This window comes from Staurois parvus, unplaced genomic scaffold (assembly GCF_062004578.1).
Source record: "Staurois parvus isolate SC_StPar_1 unplaced genomic scaffold, SC_StPar_1.0 ptg000126l, whole genome shotgun sequence".
Taxonomy (NCBI): Eukaryota; Metazoa; Chordata; class Amphibia; order Anura; family Ranidae; genus Staurois; species Staurois parvus.
Window position 1 is genome coordinate 5,472,248 of NW_028317922.1, and position 22,946 is coordinate 5,495,193.

Consider the following 22,946-nt stretch of genomic DNA (forward strand, 5'->3'; position numbering starts at 1 on the left):
AGCAATTTCTGCAGTGTTTTGCAGAAACGCAGTACAATCCATTTAACATGATTTCCTATGGGACACGTTCACATCTCTGTGTTTTCTCCCAGTGCGTTTTTTGGAAAGGGTCAGGGACTTTTTTAACACAAAAAGTTGTGTTTTTGGTTCTATAGACTTCAATGGAAATGCTGCAGGAAAGCACGTAGTGCTTTTTTGATGCGTTTTAAATCTGCCTAGCAACAAGAAAAAAAAAGCCTTAGATTGTACGCCCCTTGAGGGTTAGGGACTGATGTGATTGTACAATATATATGTAAAGCGCTGCGTAAATTGACGGCACTATATAAGTACCAGAAATAAATAAAAGCATAATGCATCCAAAACACAATGCAGAAACGGCTCAAATGCAAACTGCATAGGTGTGAACCTAGCCTTAGAGCCGGCAGGGGACAGATGCAGCATCAGACCAACGCTGCATCCACCTAGGTAAGTTTAAATAGGAAAAAAAAGCCCTAATTTTCTTTTAAGTGTTAAACACACATAAAAAATTACGAAAATGCGGACATACTTATTTATTTAGAATGTGTTATGCATGCTTATTCTTAATATAGTGCACTATAGTGTATTTCCAAACTCTTTTTTGTTTACAAAATGTTTTACACTGAACATAACATTTTTGGGGTTTCATTTGCATTATACAAGAAAAGGGGAGGGGCATGTGGAATTCCAATTTTTCCCTACCTAGAGTCATCTATGCAAATCAGTAGGTCTGGCTGTGGGTTTTTTTGTTCTTTGACATCGCAGCCCAAACTTGTGTACAGCAATATTTTTTACACAGCTCCCTGTGTAGTCACCATTGGTTTGTATATAATTTTCATTGAACTGGAGTGAATGGACATTTGGATTGTGGCCAGGGTTTGTTGTTCCTATACACATTGCCTTTTGGTTACAGTAAGCAGGCTGGTAGATGCAGTCATACAGCCACTGCATGGCACTACAGGAAATACTCAGACAAGTGAAGCAATATGCAATTACAGAGCCTGCAGAGGAGGTGTAAATAAAAGTAAGGCCTTATCTGTTTTTTACTTGTCCTGGATTCTCCCAACTATTTGGCCTTTCTGCTGCCCCAAATGTATTTTGTTACAGGTACTTATATATGTATGGATGCATTCATGTGTTCCTTACATTTGTGCAGCACCCCCATATGTATGTATGCATTCACATATGCATTTTATTAATCTGTGCAGCACCACAAATTTCTAAGGCACTTTATAGGGTATATAACGTCTTCATGACCTTAAGGAATTTTAGGTGATCATAAACATCAGAGGCTGATCAGACGTGCACATATGAAGTAGAGGTCAGTGGAAGGAATCACAGCGCTCAGTGGAGAACACGATATCTGAAGCATCCAGAAGAGCTTCATGCCAACTACTCTAGGAACTCTTCAAGACAGTGAAGATTTTGCTCAGCACCCATCAAAACTGAGTTGCCTTAACAAGGTAGTTGAAACTGCACGAAGAGTGACCTCCAATTTTCAATGGCAGCCTTTCTCAACCTTTTTAACACAGAGGAACCCTTATAATAATTTTCAAGCCTTAGGAAACCCCTGGAAATAATTATTAGCAGGAAATTTTCATTAAGTTTCGGATGCATTCATTAATTGAAGAATTTCTTTTCAACCTATTTGTCATGTTGACCCAAATCGTTTTTGAAATTAGTTTTGTATATTCATTCCAGGTGGATTAGAAAAAATTTGGAGTTTTCTGGAAGATTGCTATATATTTGATATATTATCAAATTGGACACTAGTCCAACCCACCAAGAGAAATGAGCTGATTGGACAAAATTGACTGGTGTCATGTGAATCCAAATTAATTAGCTAATAGTAGAATCTTCCACTCCTCCACCAGTCCATCCCCCACAGTTACTACCTTTTGTACCACTAGCCCCTCCCTCTTAGATTGTAAGTTCCAAGGAGCAGGGCCCTCCTATCCCTATTGTTTCCCGTTATATTGTAAAGCGCTGAGCAAACTGTTGGTGCTATATAAATCCTGTATAATAATAATAATAATAATAATAATAAATTAAAGAATTGAACGAAATTCAGATCCATTGTCGAACAAATTCAAACATTGAATTCATTTGCCCATGGGCTTAAATTACTATTGCTTCATGTCACATCATCCGAATTAAACAAATGAATTAGTTAATTTCATTACAATTTTTTTTTTTTGATTCATGCCTGACATTCATTACTATATATATTCAGAGACTCGTATACATCTGAACCTCCGAAAATTAACTTTTCACCTGAAAAACTAAACGTAACGAAACACATATGTCTAATAATGACCATATCTACAGCTCATGGTGCATTAGTGTGGTGGTCAGCGGGAAGAATCCCCCTTACAGATAGATCATCCGTTTTAGTTGTTACTTATCTGAGATGCAAAAATTGCTCCTTCCTTAAGGAAAACCTAGAAACCTCTTGAGGAACGCAAGTTGGTAAAGGCTGTTATAGGAAGAAGAAAGAGGGACACTGAGGGTTATTTTCTAAAACTGGAAAGTGCAAAATCTGGTGCAGCCCTGCACAGAAATCAATCAATGTCCAGGTGAACAAGGTGACTTTAGAAGCTGATTGACAACCATCCACAGCTGCACCAGATTCAGAGTGCACCAGTTTTAGTAAATCAAACCCACTATTATCACGCATGCCTCACTCATTGGATGAATGTCATAGGTGCTTCCATCTCAACGGTTTGCCATGCACTATAGACAGTGACTAGACAAGTCAGAAGACCTTGTCCATCACTGTTGTGTCCAGTGAGGCAAGCTGGAAGGAGTGAAATTGCACCTCCACATCTCTTTCCATTGCCTCAACGGGAACCTTCTTGCACAGAAATTGTCTGCAGACATTGCAAGACATTTAGATGCTGTTGTGCAGAATGCTGAGCATTCTCTGAAATCAGTGACCAGCTAGTTTGGGTGCCTGAATTTCAGCATGTTTTGAGTACAGCACAGTCCAGCTGTTTCCTATGGGAACATGATGCTTCCTGCCAAAAAGGCACTTTTACTGCCTCCAGAATGGACACTCATTCTAGGTTCAGCTTTTGATGTGAAGTTGACAATTACCACAGAACAGGTCTTTATTTACACATCAAAGGATACATTTAAGGAACAGGAGTCACCTTTCCTGTGGGTCTCCTACATCATTCACTGCTCCTACAAGCTGCCCTTGAAATTAACACTAACATTGAAGGTAATTACAGGAAACGCTGCAGTCAGAAGGAAACATCTCACAACATGAAATATCTTGTCATATAAAGCAGCATTTTTGTATTGCTCAGCTGTCTGTAGGCACTGCAATGCTATTCAGATGGTTGGGACTACTTTCTCTTTTATGATTTACTTACACATTAATCTAGCTGGTAATCAGCAAAGCACAATGTCTCTGAGCTGTAAAGGGCAGGTAATAGACTCCCAATGTCAAACTCATAAATATTAGTGGGGAAAGCCTAGTTCATTATGATTTGGATGTCCAAAATGTGATACCAATCAGCAATGTGCATGTATCTGTACTTTATAGGGTTAAAGTGTAAATGTTGCTCATTCAAAGTGATGACAATGATTTTGAGTTTTAAAGCATTATACTTCATGGCTTGGTGACATTCCAAGTGATTTTCTGGACTGTCTGTTCATTCTCCCTCTAAATTATACATCCTCAGGATCGCCGCTGATCTTAGTTTCATAAAAGGACACCTATATTGCCAACATGTGGAATAGACTCCCTCATGAACTAGCTCTGGCCAGCATAGTAGATTGTTATTAAAAAACCTGGATGAATTCCCAAATGCACAAAATATAACTGGATACTAGGTAATAACAGCATGGGTAGTTGATCCAGGGATTATCCGATTGTCTCCTGGGGGATCAGGAGGGAACTTTATTTCCACTGGAGCAATTTGGATCATACTTTATTTGGGTTTTTTTGTCTTCTTTCGGATCAATTGTGGGTATAGGATTGTGTATATGGAGGTTTTCTATTTATTTTTTCTATTGGTTGAACTAGATGGACTTGTGTCTTTTTTTCAACAGGACTAACTATGTAACTAGGTACACTTTCATGTAGTAAGATGTTTATAAATATTGTACCCTTAATCTGGCAGCTATGATTATTTTGCATTACCAAATTTAGTTTTGAAAAGCAATATTTGTATTCAGGCTTGGACTGGCCATAGGGCACACCAGGCATGTGCCTGGTGGGCTGGGGCCGCCTGGATAGGAGGGGTAGCATATAGAAGAACTGAACTGTCCATTTTTCTCCTGCAGCCGCTGAATGCCCACTCCTCCTCCTCTCTCTCCTGCAGGAATTCAGTGGCTGTAGGAGAGAAATTACTATTTTACTGAAAGAGTAGTTGATGCATGGAATAAACTTCCAGCAGAGGTAGTGAGCCAGTCAACAGTAAATAGCTTCAAACATGCTTGGGACAAGCATAGATCTATACAAAGAACAAAAAAAAAAAAAAAAACCCACCCCCCTAAAAAAACAAAACAAAAAACAACAACAAAAAATAGAAAAAAACAAGGAAAAAAAACCACACACACACAAAAAGGGCAGACTCGATGGCCCACTTGTTTTTTTTCTGCCATCACTTTTCTATGTTTCTAAATGGGCAGACCGCTTCCTCTATATGCCGCCCTGCTGCCCCTCTTATCCACCTCTTGCTGCCCTGGGCTCTCGTGTACTCCATCGGTGGCCAATGTACTCTAAACAGGCCACAAGGATCACAGATCTGTCATTCGGTATCCTACCCTGGGAATTAAATAAGTTGCATGAGACATAAGAGGTGCACTCATTCCAGCACATAAAGCAGTTTAGAGGTCAAGGAATAGTACACTATATACATAAAAGTCCAAAGCCACAGAACCTGGCTGCTTGTATTTTACAGTATGCTGGGTATATAATTCTACTAATCAGATTGAGAGTGACAGTTCTTTCCAAATGCATTTACAGTCTAGTGTTTCACGCTGCATATACAATAGTCAAAGTTTGTTCAAATTTTTTCTTTTTAAGAACATTCATTCAATTTTCTAATCAGTGTTGGGGATAAATTGACCTGCGTTTGGGACCACAGTGATGAGAGAATTAAAAGGAGCAGGATGGAAAATTGTCCTTGAACAAGTTCCCAACTGTGTATGTGGTTTTCGCTCAGTAAATTTTGAAGCATTTTCAAAATGACATTTGCCAAGCCTCTAAGAATTTTTGTATGAATGTTTATACAAAGAGTCATTCAAAAATCTATTAGTGTATGGTCAGCTTTAGGATGCACAGGCTAAGCTCCAATAACCCCTAAAGCTGGCCATACATGGATCCTTTGTTTTTGTAATTCAGCCAGCAGACTGAATGAAAAAACAAACAGATTTCCCCATTCACACAAACAAGATGGATGAAGGAATTTTCCCCACTTGAGACACGGGGGCTGACTTACTAAAGGCAAATAGACGGTGCACTCTACAAGTGCTGTTGCTCCAGAGCTTAGTAAATGAGGTATTTACAAAGAATATCCAATCACTTTCAAGAAAAAAAAACAGCATTTTTGCTTGCACATGATTGAATTATGGAAGTCATCAAAACTTTTGCTCATTTACTAAGCTTTGGAGCAACTGCACAGTCTATTTGACTTTTGTAAATCAACCCCATTGCATTCTGACAGTAGGACTCTCTGCTGTCAGAATGCACTGATCAGCACCTGCAGCTGCTTGGCTGCAGCCACTGATCAACAAAAGTTTTCCAACATTCCAGTTCAACAGTAGATCTAACTATTGACTTCAGTTGAACAGGGATACCCACACATGGATTGAAATTCAGCTGATCTCTGCTGAACTGGCCAAATTTCAATCCATCTATGGCCAGCTTAAATCGGTAAGAAACCAAAAATGTAATATATGGCAGCTTACTAATCATTAGATGTGGTGGCTGCATTCAATTTCTTTTTTAGATATTTTCCCTCTGTTTTCACCAGGTGTTCTGGCCAGTAACACACCTCCTGCTTTAGAGAGGCACCACTCTGGATGCAGGAGCACAGGTGGCACCTTTGGACAGCAGCTAAAATAATCTGGAGGAGAGGAGTGTTAGAGGAACTAGCAGGCTTAAATATATTAATAAATTGAAGCCAAACTCCAGCTCACACTTTACAAGCAGTTACAGCAAACAGTTTGTTCATTTTAGGATAAAGGTTTTATATGAATAAATAAAAGCTGAGCATTTTAAGTAACCCTGTCAGTGATAAATGGTTTGTCTTTTCTCTGTAACCGATACATTGTGCAGGAGAGCTTGTTCTTTTGAAGAACATCAGACTTACTGCCAGATCACCAGATGAAAATAGAAGAATGCTTGAAAAAGCAAACTAATGCAGCCACCACATGTAAGAATTGTTAAGCTGAAATAAATTAAATGTTTGCTTTTGGGTTTAATACTGCTTTAAGATTCACCTCTAATGTTAATCCACAACAACAAATGTTGCTATATTTGACAAGAAAGGATAGTGATTTTTGGCAGGATCTAGACTTTTTCTGCTGTCTACATGTTGCACAAACCTTTTGAAGTAGCTGATTCCTCTATTCTGTTAGCTTCTGTTCACATCATGGATGTACGATCAAACATGCACACTTTTTTCCATATTTCCACGTGTCACATTTAGAGCAGCCCATTCATCTCAAAGGGCTGCTCTATGCAAAACATGCAAAAAAAAAGTGTCTGCACCATTTAAAAAATTGATCTGCAGCAAAATACATGGTGCACTCATTTGCAAGATGTACATAGGTGTCATTAAGAATTAATATCACTGCCATGTGTCTTCAAAAGGGTTAGTGTGTTTTTGTGCTTTAGTGGGAAAGCACAAATTTTATACCCATTCATGGAACGCATTGCTGTAAATGAAGCCTAATACACTCCTTTTATCCTTTATTTATGCTTTTTCACTTTGTATGTTCCTTCCATACCAGCTTAATTTATACATTTACAGAGAAGTGACATTTTTCCTACAACATTGATCTACTTAGATGAATTGTTGTTCCTGAAGGAACTTACAACCTAATGTACCCACCATAGCCACAAACGTGCACACACAAACCAAAGAGGGGAAGCTATTTAACAGTATATTTTGGACTGTGGACTAAATTAATACTAGGAAACTTATGCAAACACAGGGGAACATACACAATTCATGCAGATAATTCATTTGTGGTAATCAGTCTTAGTACTCTAGTTTTATCCATTCTATCTTTTGCTTACTTTGTCTATATTTTACCCATATCCACCATTTACTCAACCCTTCCACCTAGTAGCACACATTCTGCCCTCTTTGATCACCTTTGTCTACTTTGAACCATTGCTTGCCAAATGTGTCAGTCTGCTTATATCTGCCTCCAGGACAGTGATGCACCTAGCTGCTGCTTGTAATGATTCTGCCAGGGCAAGCTTAACCTCCCTAGCGGTCTGATTATGTCCATATTTCTGTGCTCAAAGCAGTAAATTTTTCTGCATGGAAATATGTATTTTTTTTATTGTAGGCCTGTAATTTTTAGGAATAACTCACTGAAATCTGTCCGAACAAGAGTCTAGTAAACATCCCGGATATGTTAAAATTTGAAACACAAAATCATAAATTATAATTTAGGAAATAATCATAAAAAAATAATAATCTAATAATAATACATTTAATTCAATAATAAAATCAAACCAAAAACACTGAAACTTGAAATAGAGCGCCAAGTTTGCACATCACTGAGGAAAGTTGCAAAATCGTTTTCAGTGTCTGATGACGAATTTCCCCACAAATCATTATCACTCAATCCTGCAAGTGGTTCTGATTTACTATCGCTGTTCTCTAGCTGGTCTAAAACCGCTTTTGACCTAAAGGGACGCTTTTTGGATGCCATGGACGTTTCTCAGTTTCCAGGCAGAAAGAACAGTAAAAATGCAGGCAGGGCACAGGACAAAGCACTAGGGACAATATGTATGTGAAATGGTTTGATACAGTAATGTTATACTATGTGATTTTAGTGAATTTAGTGAATGTCACTTTTTGTCATTTTCAAATATCCCACCAGTTCTGTCCCCCGTACGTCCCGACATCGCAGGGGACGGAACCCAGAAGACAGATGCTGGCATCTGCCGGAGGACATTACAGGGGACACTGCGGGGGGGACATCGCGGGAGCGCAGGACAAGGTAAGAGAAGAACAGATCCTGGAGTAGCGCCGCATGGTAAGCCCAAGTGTAGCACGGGGTTACCGCTAGTGGTACTGAAACTTTACCCCGAGCTACACTCGGGAATACCGCCAGGGAGGCTAGAGATTTGGTTAGGGCCTGCATCCCCCAGCAATGCTGATGTACCTGAACAGTTTGAGAACAGCTGATGTGGAGTGTTATTGTGAGACTAAATTCTGGTTTAAGTAGCGAATGTGTAAGGAGTAGAAGCAAAGTAAAAGGGAGGTAATGGAATAAGCTATAAATTCAGTGGCAGTTGTGCCATGACTCACAGGGGAGGACAAAATAGTGTTTAAGGAGTGAATAAAAAGAATGTCTGTCTAAAGACCTGAGTTTTAAACTACATTTGTACTTTAGACTAGTATGCTGCTTAACATGCAAATTCAAACTGGCAGTACTTCTGCAAAACCTCTTCTAAGGTTTGACAGAACCCTAGGAGATCCATTACAAATACAGATTTGAAGTGTTAGGCGCTTCCTTCACATGACTACACTTAGGTCTGGAAACAACTTGTGAGACGTGGGAGGGAACATGCTTACGCTACCCATGCCTCAAAAGTTGTGATGTTTCAGAAGGGTTTGCAGACATGCTACAGGTGTGAGTATTCACATTATGGTACCCACTCTGTAGTTATAATTGAAAGTAATTATCTAAAGCCAGAACACTGGTACAGAGCAGTGTGGAGAGAACCCAACTCTATTCAGCCAATCACTGCAACAATACCAGCCATAAACGGGCAGATTGGGGTACACTGTCAAAGTGCAGTGAATATAATTAAATCAAGCCATTGAATAATATACGTTGAATTTCTTTCACATCTGGTACATTGTTGTACTTATCCCACTTGGATGTAAATTAGTCCTAAAGTGTGCGGTTTAGAAATGTACTATTGAAAATAATGGGACAGAACTACCAATGCACTTTAGGTATAATTCAGTGCAGTTTTAGGTGTGTCAGAATATACCTAAAAGGTAAAGACTAGGACCCTTATAGGAACTTTCATTGCCAAACAGCAGCTTTGCACTATTCTTTAAGATCACACAGATCATACCTTTTATTTGTGGTACAAACATTTGTAAGAGCTGGTTATCAAGTAAGCAAGGAATTTACTCATTTTATGAGGACCAGTGCAATGTGGTGTTTGGCTCTTGCACACAGTTGCCAAATCCTTCAAAGTTTATCTCAGATCAGATAGTCTATGTGCAATTTAATGTGTAAAAAAGAAATCCATGCTTTTTCATCAAAGATCATTAATTTATTTATAGGAAATTAATGCACAGTAGCACTACTTACACACACTAGTACATTTTAGTATAAAAAGACAGTAAGATCCATGATAAAAAGTTTAAAAAGAAGAATAAGTGCTTGCCAGATGGATGCACATAATGGAGACCGTGTATTTCTCATGATATGCTTCAAGTGCATCACATAGATTCAGGCACCTGCTCCCAACAGTGTTTAAACAGTCATCTATGTACACAAAAAAAAAAAAAAAAATTACACACACAACACATTACCTCTCTAATATACACATATTCCTGAAAGTTTCCTATAGCACCCTTCAAATCGGTATCCAAACAATCCTCTATAGTCTCCTTCACTGAAGGTAGAACCTCAATTTACCTAACTCTAGACATCCCTCCTAGGGATGAGAATTCAATGCACTACCACTATGCATGCGCAGCCAGAGGAAACACTACCTACATTTCCCCTATATAAAGCTTTTCTCAAACCAGGTGTCTTAACTATTTCCCTTATCATGAGCACGCTGATTTTTTAACGGAATCCTTCAGATTAACAACTCTATTTTAGGCTGTAACAGAATAAAATGCTGTAACATTGCCATGTGCACTATGTATTAAGCAAGAAAAAAAAATCCCTGCGTTACTCTGTCCCTTTTGCTCACATATTAGACTTTTCTACTATAGTTGAGGAGGATTGCAAGGTCTTGTGAAACAATAGAGGAACAAAATTCAAGAGATGAGCATGTTCATATACAGTGAAGGAAATAAGTATTTGATCCCCTGCTGATTTTGAATGTTTGCCCACTCACAAAGAAATGATCAGTCTAAAAATCGAATGGTAGTTGTATTGTAACACAGAATAGCAACAAAAATTCTAAAAAAATACAAAAATTCTAAAGAAATGCAAGTCTAACAAATTATGCACTGATTTTCATGTTCATGAGGAAAATAAGTATTTGATCCCCTATCATTCAGCAGGATTTCTGCCTACCAGGTGTCTTTCATACAGGTAACAAGCTGAGATTAGAAGCGGTCTCTTAAAGGGAGCGCTGCTAATCTAATTTTGTTACCTGTATAAAAGACACCTATCCACAGGAGCAATCAAACAATCAGATTCCAAACTCTCCACCATGGCAAAGATCAAAGAGCTGTCCAAGGATGTCAGGGACAAGATTGTAGACCTACACAAGGCTGGACTGGGCTACAAAACTATCGCCAAGCAGCTTGGTGAGAAGGTGACAACAGTTGTTGCAATCATTCACAAATGGAAGAAACACAAAACAACTGTCAGTCTCCCTAGGTCTGGTGCACCATGCAAGATCTCACCTCGTGGAGTGTCAATGATCATGAGAACAGTGAGGAATCATCCCAGAACTACACGTGAGGATCTTGTTTTGAATTTTTTGTTGCTATTCTGTCTCTAAGTGTTACAATACACCGAACATTCGATTTTTAGACCGATCATTTCTTTGTGAGTGGGCAAACATTCAAAATCAGCAGGTGATAAAATACTTCTTTCCTTCACTGTAGAAGCCATAGAGCTATAGAGCCATGGGCATAGAGAGGGCCAGCTGTGACACTGTGTATGCTTGCACCAGGTGTGTAAGGCGACACAAGGCTACATGACAGAAGCAGGCCCAAGGTACAGTAAACCATGCACACAACATTACAAAGAAAACTGTCTCCTAAGCCAATAGATTTAGAGCAGGCAACTCTGCTTCATACATAGTGCAACAGGCACGTTTCTTCAAACTATACCCAGTGATTCTAATGATAGACCATGCTTACTATTATAATGGGTGGGTGTCTTGCACCCTCACTAAGGTTCAGCACAAATTCCAAAGCTCAGCCACTGAGATTTACACCGCTGTTCTTGTGAATAGTGTGGTTCCATTCATTCAATTTAAAGGATTTCCTCGTTCAGGGATATGTGTGAAGCCCCTACAACCCTATAGTTAAATCCACTAAAGAGGGCCCAGCTTCTGAGATCCACCTCTAGCCATCTGAAATCATGGCAATACTTCAGCATGTGAAGATTTGGAAGTCATCAGGTTTTAATTCTTCTTACACTGGACACCAGTATAAGGCAGAAGATGTTCCTATATTTCCACTGAAAGTGTAAAACCTTTTACAGCCTCCTGTGAACAAGACCCTCCGATTAAGGGATAGTGCCTATGTAAAGAACCTGCTGCGCAGTATAATGAATAGTATCTATACAATGACCATAAACATGTTGCACATACGTAATGTTGAACATACAGTAAGTTTGATTACAGAGCATCTTTTACAGGGATATATCCTGCAGTTTAGTCCATACTGTGATCTTGCCATCTCAACTGAGGAAAGGCTTTGTCCGGGATGAAGTGACTTTTACACCAAAGACATTGAGACGGCTGAAAACCAACCCAGTTATGCTGTGTGATTCTTTGTACTGCAACAAGTTACAGTGTAGAAAATCCAAACATGTAGACATGACATGCATTAGCTGTCCTGGGACTAAGGTACACGGCATAGGTGAACAGGTCAGCACAGGTCCCCAAGTGCACACATAATCTTCTCTAGATCACCATGGTCTCCACATTGAAGGGGCAGGAGGCGGCTGAATCTCAGGGGTCCTGTCACTGTCCTGCATAGGCTCTGTCCCTCCCTTGACAATATCAGATTCCTCTGCATCAGAACAGCTGTCATCGGAGGAGGATCCCAACAATCCCAGGCCACAGGAAGAATCCGAGACAGGAGAATCCAGAAGCACATCAAGGACCAGATCCTGTATGTTCCCCTCACTTAAAGGCATAGACTCCAATAGATGGTTGAGCAGCTCTGCAGCCAGGCCGGAATCAATGCCAGGACAACTAGACACAAAGGTGTGCACCTCATGCATGCACTGGATGTAGCCTGCAGCAAAACGCTCGCTGGCCTCTCTCTGCAACCGGTCAGTCTCTGCAAGGAAAACAAGGCAAAGAAACATCAGTACTCTCATATCACATCATGATTTTTACAGCTGTCAGAATATGCGCACCTACCTTCAACACTATCATAACACATACTAAAAGGTCATACCATCTATAGGCCATCTTTACTGCTAAACTGAACAGACATTTACACTTAGGGAATTGAGATGAACCTTTTATTTTAGACCTTACCTGCATAACATTGATTTAATTGAGGGGAATTAAAAATAGAGGAGAATGTTCACTTAGATTAGTAAATAAATGGGAAACATGTTCATTGTGAATATCCAATCATGTGCATGGAGGGAAAAAACATTTTTTGGTTGCAAGCAAAGTGATGCACTTTATTTACTAAGCAAGTGAACCATGTCTTCCTATTTAGTCCATCAACCCCAATCTATTCTAAACCAGGTAGTTATCAACAAGAGGTTCGGTTTGTGCTACTAAGCCATACCGCTGATACAAATATGCAGACGGTACATATACATTTAACATATTAAAAGGGTCCTAAGGATGATTTAGCCTTTAAAGTGCATGCCCTGCAAGAGTTAAAAGGAGAACTATAAGAATTAAAAAACAATTAACATACATTCTCACCTAGGTGGGCACAGCATTAATCTGATGCTGTATCTGTCCCCCCACCACTGCTAAGGCTGAGATCTGACCAACTAAAAATAAAACGCTTTTCACTCAGTTCAGATTGCTCAGTCAGCAGAGAGCTGGTGAAGGTCAGTCTCCAGCCCTATATTTTGCCCCTCCAGTGCTCACTGAAGCGCCAGGCTGTGGAGGGGGTGGGAGCAGCTGGCACAGGCTCTCAGTGGCTAGTAGAGAGGCTGAGCCAGCTGCCGGTCAGGAATCTGGGTGGATCCTGACTTTAAAGTCAGGATCTCTCCAGAGCCTGGACTGCTTCACTGAAGTCAGATGTCAAAGGGCTTTATACAGGTCACAGGAGTGTTAAGTACACTCCTGGAGCCTACAAAAGCTTACTTGTTTAGTCTAGGGGCCAGTAAAAGAAATGTTAATTACCTGATCCTCCTGTTCCCCCAGCAGACGGTGCTCCCCCATGCTCCAGTGGTGGACTGTCCTTTGGTGCCTCCTTATCCAGTGCAGGACTATGGTTCCTGCATCAGTCTCGATGATGTCAGGACCTTGGACTGTCAGAGCATTGGGAAGAAGATGCTGCGGGATTGGTTTAGCAGTGCAAAAGAAGCCTGCAGGAGTGGAGGATTGGGTAAGTATATCTACCTTTCCATGCACGCTTGACCTAAACGTATAGATAACCCCTGCGGTGCAGGGCCTTGCAGATGCAGCCCCCCTTCAAGGGAGAATTATCAAGTTTCCTGGGCTTTACACCTGAATGTGCAATGTAGAACAGCTATTTTTAGGGAAAAGAAAAAAAAACGCATTGCTTAAATACATATATTGACCTGACAAATTATTTATAATCTGTTCCATTCTGCTGACTCACAAGCTTCAGCACTGCCTGGATGGTGACACAGGTTTTTCCTACTATAGCTTCAATCATCTGTCTGCTCATTGGACTATAAAAAGTATCACGATGATGAGATTCATCCTGTACTTTGTTCTTCCTTCAAGCTGTCTAACAGTTTCCCCTTCACTGCCTAAAATTGTGTTAGACTGACAGCACCATACGATCATGTAACGCCATACTGTTTGATGGGTCACTGTTCATAACCTCCAACTACAATTGTTGCTTAACAGGGATAATATAAACCCAATTTTCTACTAGCAGTATTTTAAATGATATATTTTAAGTATATTTAATAATTTTAGTTAACATATAAAAAAGGAACAAAGGTTTTTTCTTTAATATTTTCCTAGGATTCAATTTTAAGATACATTTGTGCCAAACTGAAAACCTCCTTCCAATGTAGCCAATTTATATATACATTGTTACTAAATTGTAACAGCGAACCTAAGTAAAAAAAAGAAAAAGAAACAATATTGCAGTCCATAGCAGCATTTGTAGGATAACAGCCAGAAATATTATCCACATATTCAGCTGCAACCAGATTAGACGGTAAATTTGTGTCGCAGATTTACAATTCAAATACCCACCAGCTGATCTGCTCTGTAAAATCCTTTGTACCCGTTTCACAGTGAGCTCTAAAACCTCTGCGTTCTCCATCTTTGACTGAAACTAGTAATAGAAAAAGAAAAAAAACAAAAACACGAACATTAATATTGTCACAATCCCGTTCATCATTTGCTACTGTAAATTTTATAGTACTGTATTTATTTGGTTTATGATTTACAGAGTGGATGTTATGTTTAGATTATCTATTAGCCATTTATGCACTTAATTTCAAACGGGTGGTTAACTGTGTTTAAACACTGTGGAGTTGACTTACCAAAACTGGAGTGTGCAAAAATCTGGTGCAGCTCTGCAACCAATCAGCTTCCAAGTTTTATTGTCAAAGCTTAATTGAACAAGCTGAAGTTAGAAGCTGATTGGTTACTATGCACAGCTGCACCAGATTCTGAGTGCTCCAATTTTAGTAAATATCTCCTTGTGTGTTTAAGTTAAACTGTGCAGTGGGCAGTATAGTAGCTTAGTGGTTAACAGTGCCTTGCAGTACTGGAGTCCTTGACTCAAATTCCAGCCAGGACACTATCTGCATTAAATTTGTATGCTCTCCCTGTGCAAGCATGGGTTTACTCCAGGTACTTTGGTTTCCTCCCACACTCCAAAAGACATGCTGTTGGTTACATGATTCCTGTCTGAAATTGGCCCTGGTATGTGTGAATCTATGCATGTGAGCTAGGGACCTTAAACTGTACTCTCCTAGACTGGCACACACCTCATTGTCAGCTAGGATGCCCCTTAGCTCCTGCAGGCTCTCGTTTATTCTTGCCCTTCTCCTCTTCTCAACCAGCGGTTTTCTTGTCTGAAAAGAGAATGTAAATTTAAGGAAAAGTTACACACACCTTCAAAGTGGGAGAGTGATTGAAAAACCCATGAGAAGTGGAAACACATGCACAAGGCTGCCAGTTGAAGACTAATAATAAAAAAAATTGAGAAAAAAAAATTCGAACAAAAATGGAGTTGCCACCCATAGTACAATATTCCTCACCTCATTCCACTGGGGAATAAATGACAATGCCCGATTCAACACTATGGGCAGAACTGTACTTTTTGTTCCAGGGTTCTGCTCTCAAATTCTGATTTATAAATATTAAACAAATATTCCTATTCTGCACAAAGTAGGAGCCTCAGTTTTAAAGGGTATATTCATATGCAGTAAATAATTTGCTGAAATCATTTTACAGGTAAAAAGTGGATAGCGAAAAGGTTGAAATATATAAATATTACTCTGCGTTTTCAAAAAAAGTGATTAACATTTTGATATTTATTTATTTCAGGTACTTATACAGCGCCATCAATTTATGCAGCGTTTTACATATATATTGTACACTCACATCAGTCCCTAACCCTCAAGGGGCATACAATCTAAGGTCCCTAACTTACATTCATACATACACATACTAGGGCCTAGACAGGATCCAATTACCCTACCAGCACGTCCTTTGAGTGTGGGAGGAAACCAGAGTACCCGGAGGAAACCCACGCAGGCACAGGGAGAACATGCTAACTCCAGGCAGGTGGTGCCGTGGTTGGGATATGAACCAATGACCCTAGTACTGCCAGGCGGAAGTGCTAACCATTTAGCCACTGTGCTGCCCACTATATAAAAATAAACCTTCATTTGTCACCAATTTTAACACTTAAAACATCTTTAAAGCCTATAAACAGCCACAAACAATAATGCATTTACTTCTGTTACTTTTAGGACATAAGCAAATTGTATAAAGATTACATTTTCTAATACCGAGGACTGATGTACATGAGTAATTATCCATTGTAGGTAACAGATTTCTGTTCTCATTTATAAGTCCATTCCCACACCAAGTATAAGTAAGATATTGGGACAAATCATCTTCTTCGTACAAGTTATCTTTTACCAAAGAAAACTCCAGGCTAGTTGGACAAAATGAGAATATTGGATAGGAGGAAAAAAAAAAATCGCTTTCAGAAGGATTTGCGATAATCTGATTTTTAATACACAGCTTCTGACAGCCAATCAAGACAGTTCATGTGACAATAGCCAAAAGGACAAGCACACATTTTTTCGAACAATAACAGAGCAAACAATTTTTGTTTAATCAGTACAGTATTTGTCCAAAAAAAAAACATATTGAGAGACCATGCATGCTCGGAAACTAAGAAATACATTACAATACAATACATTATATCACTTCTGAAGTTGTGTTCTGTCTCACCTCTTAATAGTCAATATAAGACTAGCATGCAAACCAGAAAAAAAAAAAAAAAAAAAAAAAGGAGGACCATTTGTCCGATATTCCCATCATGTGTGTACTAGGCATTACTGCTTACGGCTCTAGGTTTGCACCCAGTAACAATGTTGTTGTTTTATTTACAAAGACTATTTTATTTAAACACAGTTATTAAACTCCATTGCTTCTAATAATGTGTATAAAATAAAACTCAAATGGAAAACATTTCATTGACTGTTTTTGTCCCTTTCAAGAATTTAGTTGTAATTGTCAAGCCTATAAAGTGACATGAAATTCACAAAGTATTGTTATTAGTTCATGGATGGGCTGCATATTTTTAATGCTAAAAAAATAACAACTTGAATTTAAAACCAGAAAAAAAAGCAAGTTATATATTTATATTATTCTCCCTGAATCCTTTGTTTTGTATTCTTTGAGGGCTCATTTACACTACTATATTTTAATGCTCACATTCTAAAATGTATGCGTTGTGGTTCCCCATAATAGTGTCTGTTCCCATCTGCAGTGCGTTTTAAAGAATACATGTCCAGTTTTTTCTGTGTTTGAGTACACTGGGAAGCCAACGCCAGAGCATCAAAATGCATATAACGTGTTGACAACCGATATTAACATACCCTGATCAATTGCTGTTGACTCTATCCTCTCCATATTCTAAATTCAAAAACCCATTGAAAACACGCATCAGCACTCATGGCAGCACTCCAGATAACAGCACACTGACACATGACAATGCACCTACCTAATGCTACAAAAACATGCACCTCTACACACATTATTATTATTAGCAACACTTTGTGCAACAAAACCACTGCATAGATCTAAGTGGGCTCTGACAGTTGCTTGCTTGTCTTCCTTGTGGTAAAGACATGCTGGTAGGTTAATTGGATCATGTCTAAATTGGCCCTTGTATATGAATGTGAGTTACGGACCTTAGATTGTATGCCCCTTGAGGGTTAGGGACTGATGTGAACGTATAATATATATGTAAAGCGCTGCGTAAATTGACAGCACTATATAAGTATCTGAAATAAATAATAAATAAAAATAAAAAAAACACAACAGTGGATCCTACAGGCACAATCACATAAATCCAGTGTTAGGGGTTTGAGAAATACAACAATCATATTTATAACAATGCTCACTATTCTTTTACACAGGTATATATCCCTGTATACTACAAAGTTGTAAGTGAACTTCCAACACTGTAAATTAAAATCATACACAAACAAAATCCATAACCAATTCCCAATCAATATTTCATGTAGTTCCAATCCCTCATCAATCCTTCTATATGATATTATCATACAACATTTATATATCACTAACAGTTTGTGCAGCAGGTTACAATACAAAGGGAGAAAGTACAGTTACAATACAGAAGGATTAGGAGGGTCCTGCCCATTGAGCTTGCAATCTAAAAGTGAGGAGAGGTAATACCTAATCCTGATGAATCCTTCCATGTAATACAAATTCTTCATCAATCCTTCCATTGAATACCAATTCCTCATCAATCCTATGTAATACCAATTCCATATCCATCTCACCATCTAATACCAATTCCTTATTCTAATGTCAATTCCTCATCGGTCCTTCTATATGTAATACCAATTCCTTATCTATCTCACCATCTAATGCCAATTGTTCAATTGAATGCCAATTCCTCAACAATCCTTCCATGTAATAAAAAATTCTTCATCAATCATTCCATTGAATACCAATTCCTCATCAATCCTTCTATGTAATACCAATTCCATATCCATCTCACCATCTAATACCAATTCCTCCATCCAATGCCAATTCCTCATCGGTCCTTCTATATGTAATACCAATTCCTTATCTATCTCACCATCTAATACCAATTGTTCAATTGAATGCCAATTCCTCAACAATTCTTCCATGTAATAAAAAATTCTTCATCAATGATTCCATTGAATACCAATTCCTCATCAATCCTTCTATGTAATACCAATTCCATATCCATCTCACCATCTAATACCAATTCCTCCATCCAATGCCAATTCCTCATTGGTCCTTCTATATGTAATACCAATTCTGTATCCATCTCACCATCGAATACCAATTCCTCCATCTAATGTCAATTCCTGATCAACCCTTCCATGTGATACAATTTTTCATCAATTCTCCCAATACCAATTTCTTATCCATTCCTCAGTGTAATACCAATTCTTCATCAATCCTTCCATGTAATATAAATCCATCAATCCTTCCATTTAAAGTGATATTAAGCCCAGAACCAAAAATGTAATATGTTGCAGCTTACCAATCATTAGATGTGGTGGCTGCATTAGTTTTGTTTAGACTTTTTTCCCTGTTCTGTCTTCACCTGATGATCTAGCCAGTAGCACACCTGCATTATACAGACACCACTCTGGATGGAGGAGCACAGGAGGCAGTGTCAGAAGTATCAGCAGATTTAAAATACACAAACAAATTGAAGCTGAACCCCAGCTAACACTTTATAAACAGTCACAGCAAACAGTCGTTTTCCTTTTAGGAAATGTTTTACATAAATAAATAAGAACATTGTTAGCACCCCTGTCAGTGTAAATAGTTTGTCTCATCCCTGTAACTGCAAGAGAGCTTTTCTGTAAAAAAATAAAAAATAAAAAAAAATAAATAAAAACAGATTTACTGGCAGGATCATCAGATGAAAATAAAAGAAAGCCTAAAAAACGAACGCAGCCATCATAGCTAGGACCTGGTAAGATGCAATATAATAAATATTTGCTTTTGGGTTTAATATCATCTTAATAATAAATTCCTCATCAACCATTCCATGGAATACCAATTCCTGATCAATCCTTCTATGTCATACAAATTCTGCACCAACCATTCCATGTCATACCAATTCCTGATCAATCCTTCCATGTAATACCAATTCCTGATCAATCCTTCCATGAAATTCCAAATCATTCCATGTCATACCAATTTCTGATCAATCCTTCCATGTCATACCAAATTCCTGATCAATCCTTCCATGTCATACCAATTCCTGATCAATCCTTCCATGTCATACCATTTCCTGATCAATCCTTCCATGTCATACCATTTCCTGATCAATCCTTCCATGTCATACCAATTCCTGATCAATCCTTCCATGTCATACCAAATTCCTGATCAATCCTTCCATGTCATACCAATTCCTGATCAATCCTTCCATGTCATACCAATTCCTGATCAATCCTTCCATGTCATACCAATTCCTGATCAATCCTTCCATGTCATACCAATTCCTGATCAATCCTTCCATGTCATACAAATTCCTGATCAATCCTTCCATGTCATACTAATTCCTGATCAATTCTTCCATGTCATACTAATTCCTGATCAATCCTTCCATGGCATACTAATTTCTGATCAATCCTTCTATGTCATACTAATTCCTAATCAATCCTTCCATGTAATACCAATTCCTAATCAATCATTCCATGTAATACCAATTCCTGATCAATCATTCCGTGTAATACCAATTCCTGATCAATCCTTCCATGTCATACCAATTCCTGATCAATCCTTCCATGTCATACCAATTCCTGATCAATCATTCCATGTAATACCAATTACTGATCAATCATTCCATGTCATACCAATTACTGATCAATCATTCCATGTAATACCAATTCCTGATCAATCATTCCGTGTAATACCAATTCCTGATCAATCCTTCCATGTCATACCAATTCCTGATCAATCCTTCCATGTCATACCAATTCCTGATCAATCCTTCCATGTCATACCAATTCCTGATCAATCATTCCATGTAATACCAATTCCTGATCAATCATTCCATGTAATACCAATTCCTGATCAATCCTTCCATGTCATACCAATTCTTCCCTCTATCCCCAATTTGTGCTCCATCCTCCCATGTACCAGGGTAGAGCTGAGTAAGGCCAGCACTGATCACAGTGGAATACAATGAGCCTGACATGTTGCCCAGCACACAGCAATGGGTCAATGCCTATATCGGGCACACAGACAGGAGCGCAGCACAGTGCACAGTATCCCCCCTCTCTCTCTCCCCGAGTCCTCCGGACATCCGGGTGTACATTCCAGGGAGGTGAGCCGCAAGAGAAGTGAGGTGTGGGCCGATGTACATACAATGTAGGGCGGTGTATAGGTCCGGGCCTGCAGGCCGTGCCGTGTGTAGAGAAGCCAGCTCTCACCTGCCTGTCCCCCCGCTCCATGGTGTGGCTCTAGGCAGAGTATGGGCTCCCAGAGAGTGTTTATATGGCGATCTCTCACACCTGCCTCTCCCCCCGCTCCATGTGACTAGACAACGTTCCCCGGGTCCCTTTGTGACGTCACCCTGCGGCTGCTCGCTTCTCCCAGCCACTCGGCCTTCTTTGCATGTGAATGAGAGGCCGCGGCTGACGTCACGTGACATGAGGCCCAATGGCAGCGCTCCCTATTGTCCCGAGCGGCAGCTGCTGTGTAGGGCAGGAGAAGGTGGCAGAGAGCTGACGGAGATTGTTTGCTTGGCGGCGCCGCCCGCTCCTGGTTTGCTGGGTTGGTGTTGTGAGGTGTGCATGTCTCGGCCCCGCTGTTCTCTGGTCATTTCTTTCCAGGCTTCTAGGCTCAATTCATTCTCTGCCCTCCTCACTCCGCTTCATATAAACACAGGAGAGTAAATACACTTCAAATGTCCTCCATCAATGGCCCCTGACTTGTAGGTTAGGTTCACACTGGAGGCATGCACTGCCACAGGATGCTGGCCTGTAATATGAAGGTCCAATGACCGAGATTTACTAAGACTGAAGCATTCAGAATCTGGTGCAGCTGTACATGGCAGCCAATCAGCTTCTATGTTCACCTTGTTCACTGAAGTTTTGACAATAAAACCTTGAAGCTGATTGGTTTTATGCAGAGCTGCACCACATTTTGTACCATGCTGTTTAAGGGCCAGTTCACACTACATGCGTTTCAGTTACTTCTTTTCTGCATCCAAAACGCACAGAAAGTAGGGTATATGGTTGTCAATGTCACAGTTCACATCAGCGCTTGCAGTTCCACATGAAGAGAAAAAAAGCAGAACAAATTGCATTTTTCCTGTACAGAACTGGAACGTGGTAAAACGCATCAAAAACGCACCAGAACGCGTCAAAAATGTGCACACAGAAACACATCCGGATCACATTTGGACTGCAGTTCTATGATGTGAACCGGCCCTTTGTAAATAACTGCCAATGTGCTGTAAATGACAAAATGCACTGTAACCTTTATTTTTTTTTCTATTGAACTTTATTGAAATGTCACAAATCACAGTTAGGGTTCATGTACACTGCAGCTGATAAACTGACGTTCAGGAGCTTTTCTGCGTTTTTTTTCAGCAGCCCCTGAACTCTCCCTAATGTTTTCCTATGTGTCCATGTACACTATGTCGTTTACAGGCAGTTGAGTTTACAGTCTTTTTTTTTAATGCACCAAACTGTTGTTCTATATCCAGATGCTGTCCAGAGCCTTTTTTCATCATCAGAAATGCATGCAAAGCGTTTTCCATGTATTCAAATGGACCCAGTACACCAGCGCAGTCAGTTCCAGGTTTTGCGTGAAGGAGAAAATGGTAGAACGTGCTGCATTATGCTCATGATGGGATCCATAGTGAATACAACCAGAAAAGACAGGTCATCTCAACACATACTGCTCTCTCTGCTTCTGTTCTCTCTATTCCTCTCAAAATGTCTGAAATAGTTAATTTTGTACTATTTTTCAGTGCATTCTGGCATTTTGAAGGTCTCCTGAGGTTATCTTTAAAAAACTCTTCTAAACACAAATGCTTATAAACGCAGTATGCAAACGCGGCTAAACTGACATTTTTTAACCTACGTTTTCCAGCAGTCAGTTTCCATCGTTCAGAAGTGTTTTCCAAACGTCGCGTGTCCATGAGCCCTTAAAGTATATGTAAAGCCTCATCTTGTAAAGCAGAAATGAAAAGCAATATATATATATATATTTATAAACCTTTTATTCTATAAGGACCTCTGTTAGCTGCATAAAGGGCTTACAGAGCTGGGGGTGGAGACTGCAGGGGGTGTGTCAGCAGGAGGCAGAGAAACAGCAGTACACTGATCTTCAGCCCATGGACGCACAGACCTCTACGTTCTACAAACACAGGAATACTGAATAGGGCTAAACACAG

The 22,946-nt window shown here is 39.4% G+C and overlaps 1 protein-coding gene across 2 annotated transcripts; it reads right to left on the reverse strand.

Annotated features, from left to right (window-relative positions):
• Nucleotides 1-9,486: 9,486 nt before the first annotated feature.
• LOC149467040 (transcription cofactor HES-6-like) lies at nucleotides 9,487-21,391 on the reverse strand. 2 transcript variants are annotated; one of them, XM_089672374.1, is made up of 4 exons: nucleotides 20,974-21,335; nucleotides 15,271-15,357; nucleotides 14,528-14,609; nucleotides 9,487-12,437 (listed from the first exon to the last, which is right to left on the reverse strand). In XM_089672374.1, exons 1-4 carry the CDS (start codon nucleotides 20,992-20,994, stop codon nucleotides 12,061-12,063), a joined length of 567 nt encoding a protein of 188 aa, XP_089528500.1. In that variant the 5' UTR covers nucleotides 20,995-21,335; the 3' UTR covers nucleotides 9,487-12,060. The 2 variants fall into 2 exon arrangements, with proteins under 2 accessions (XP_089528500.1, XP_089528501.1); XM_089672375.1 differs by lacking the exon at nucleotides 15,271-15,357 and having other exon boundaries at nucleotides 20,974-21,391.
• Nucleotides 21,392-22,946: the final 1,555 nt, after the last annotated feature.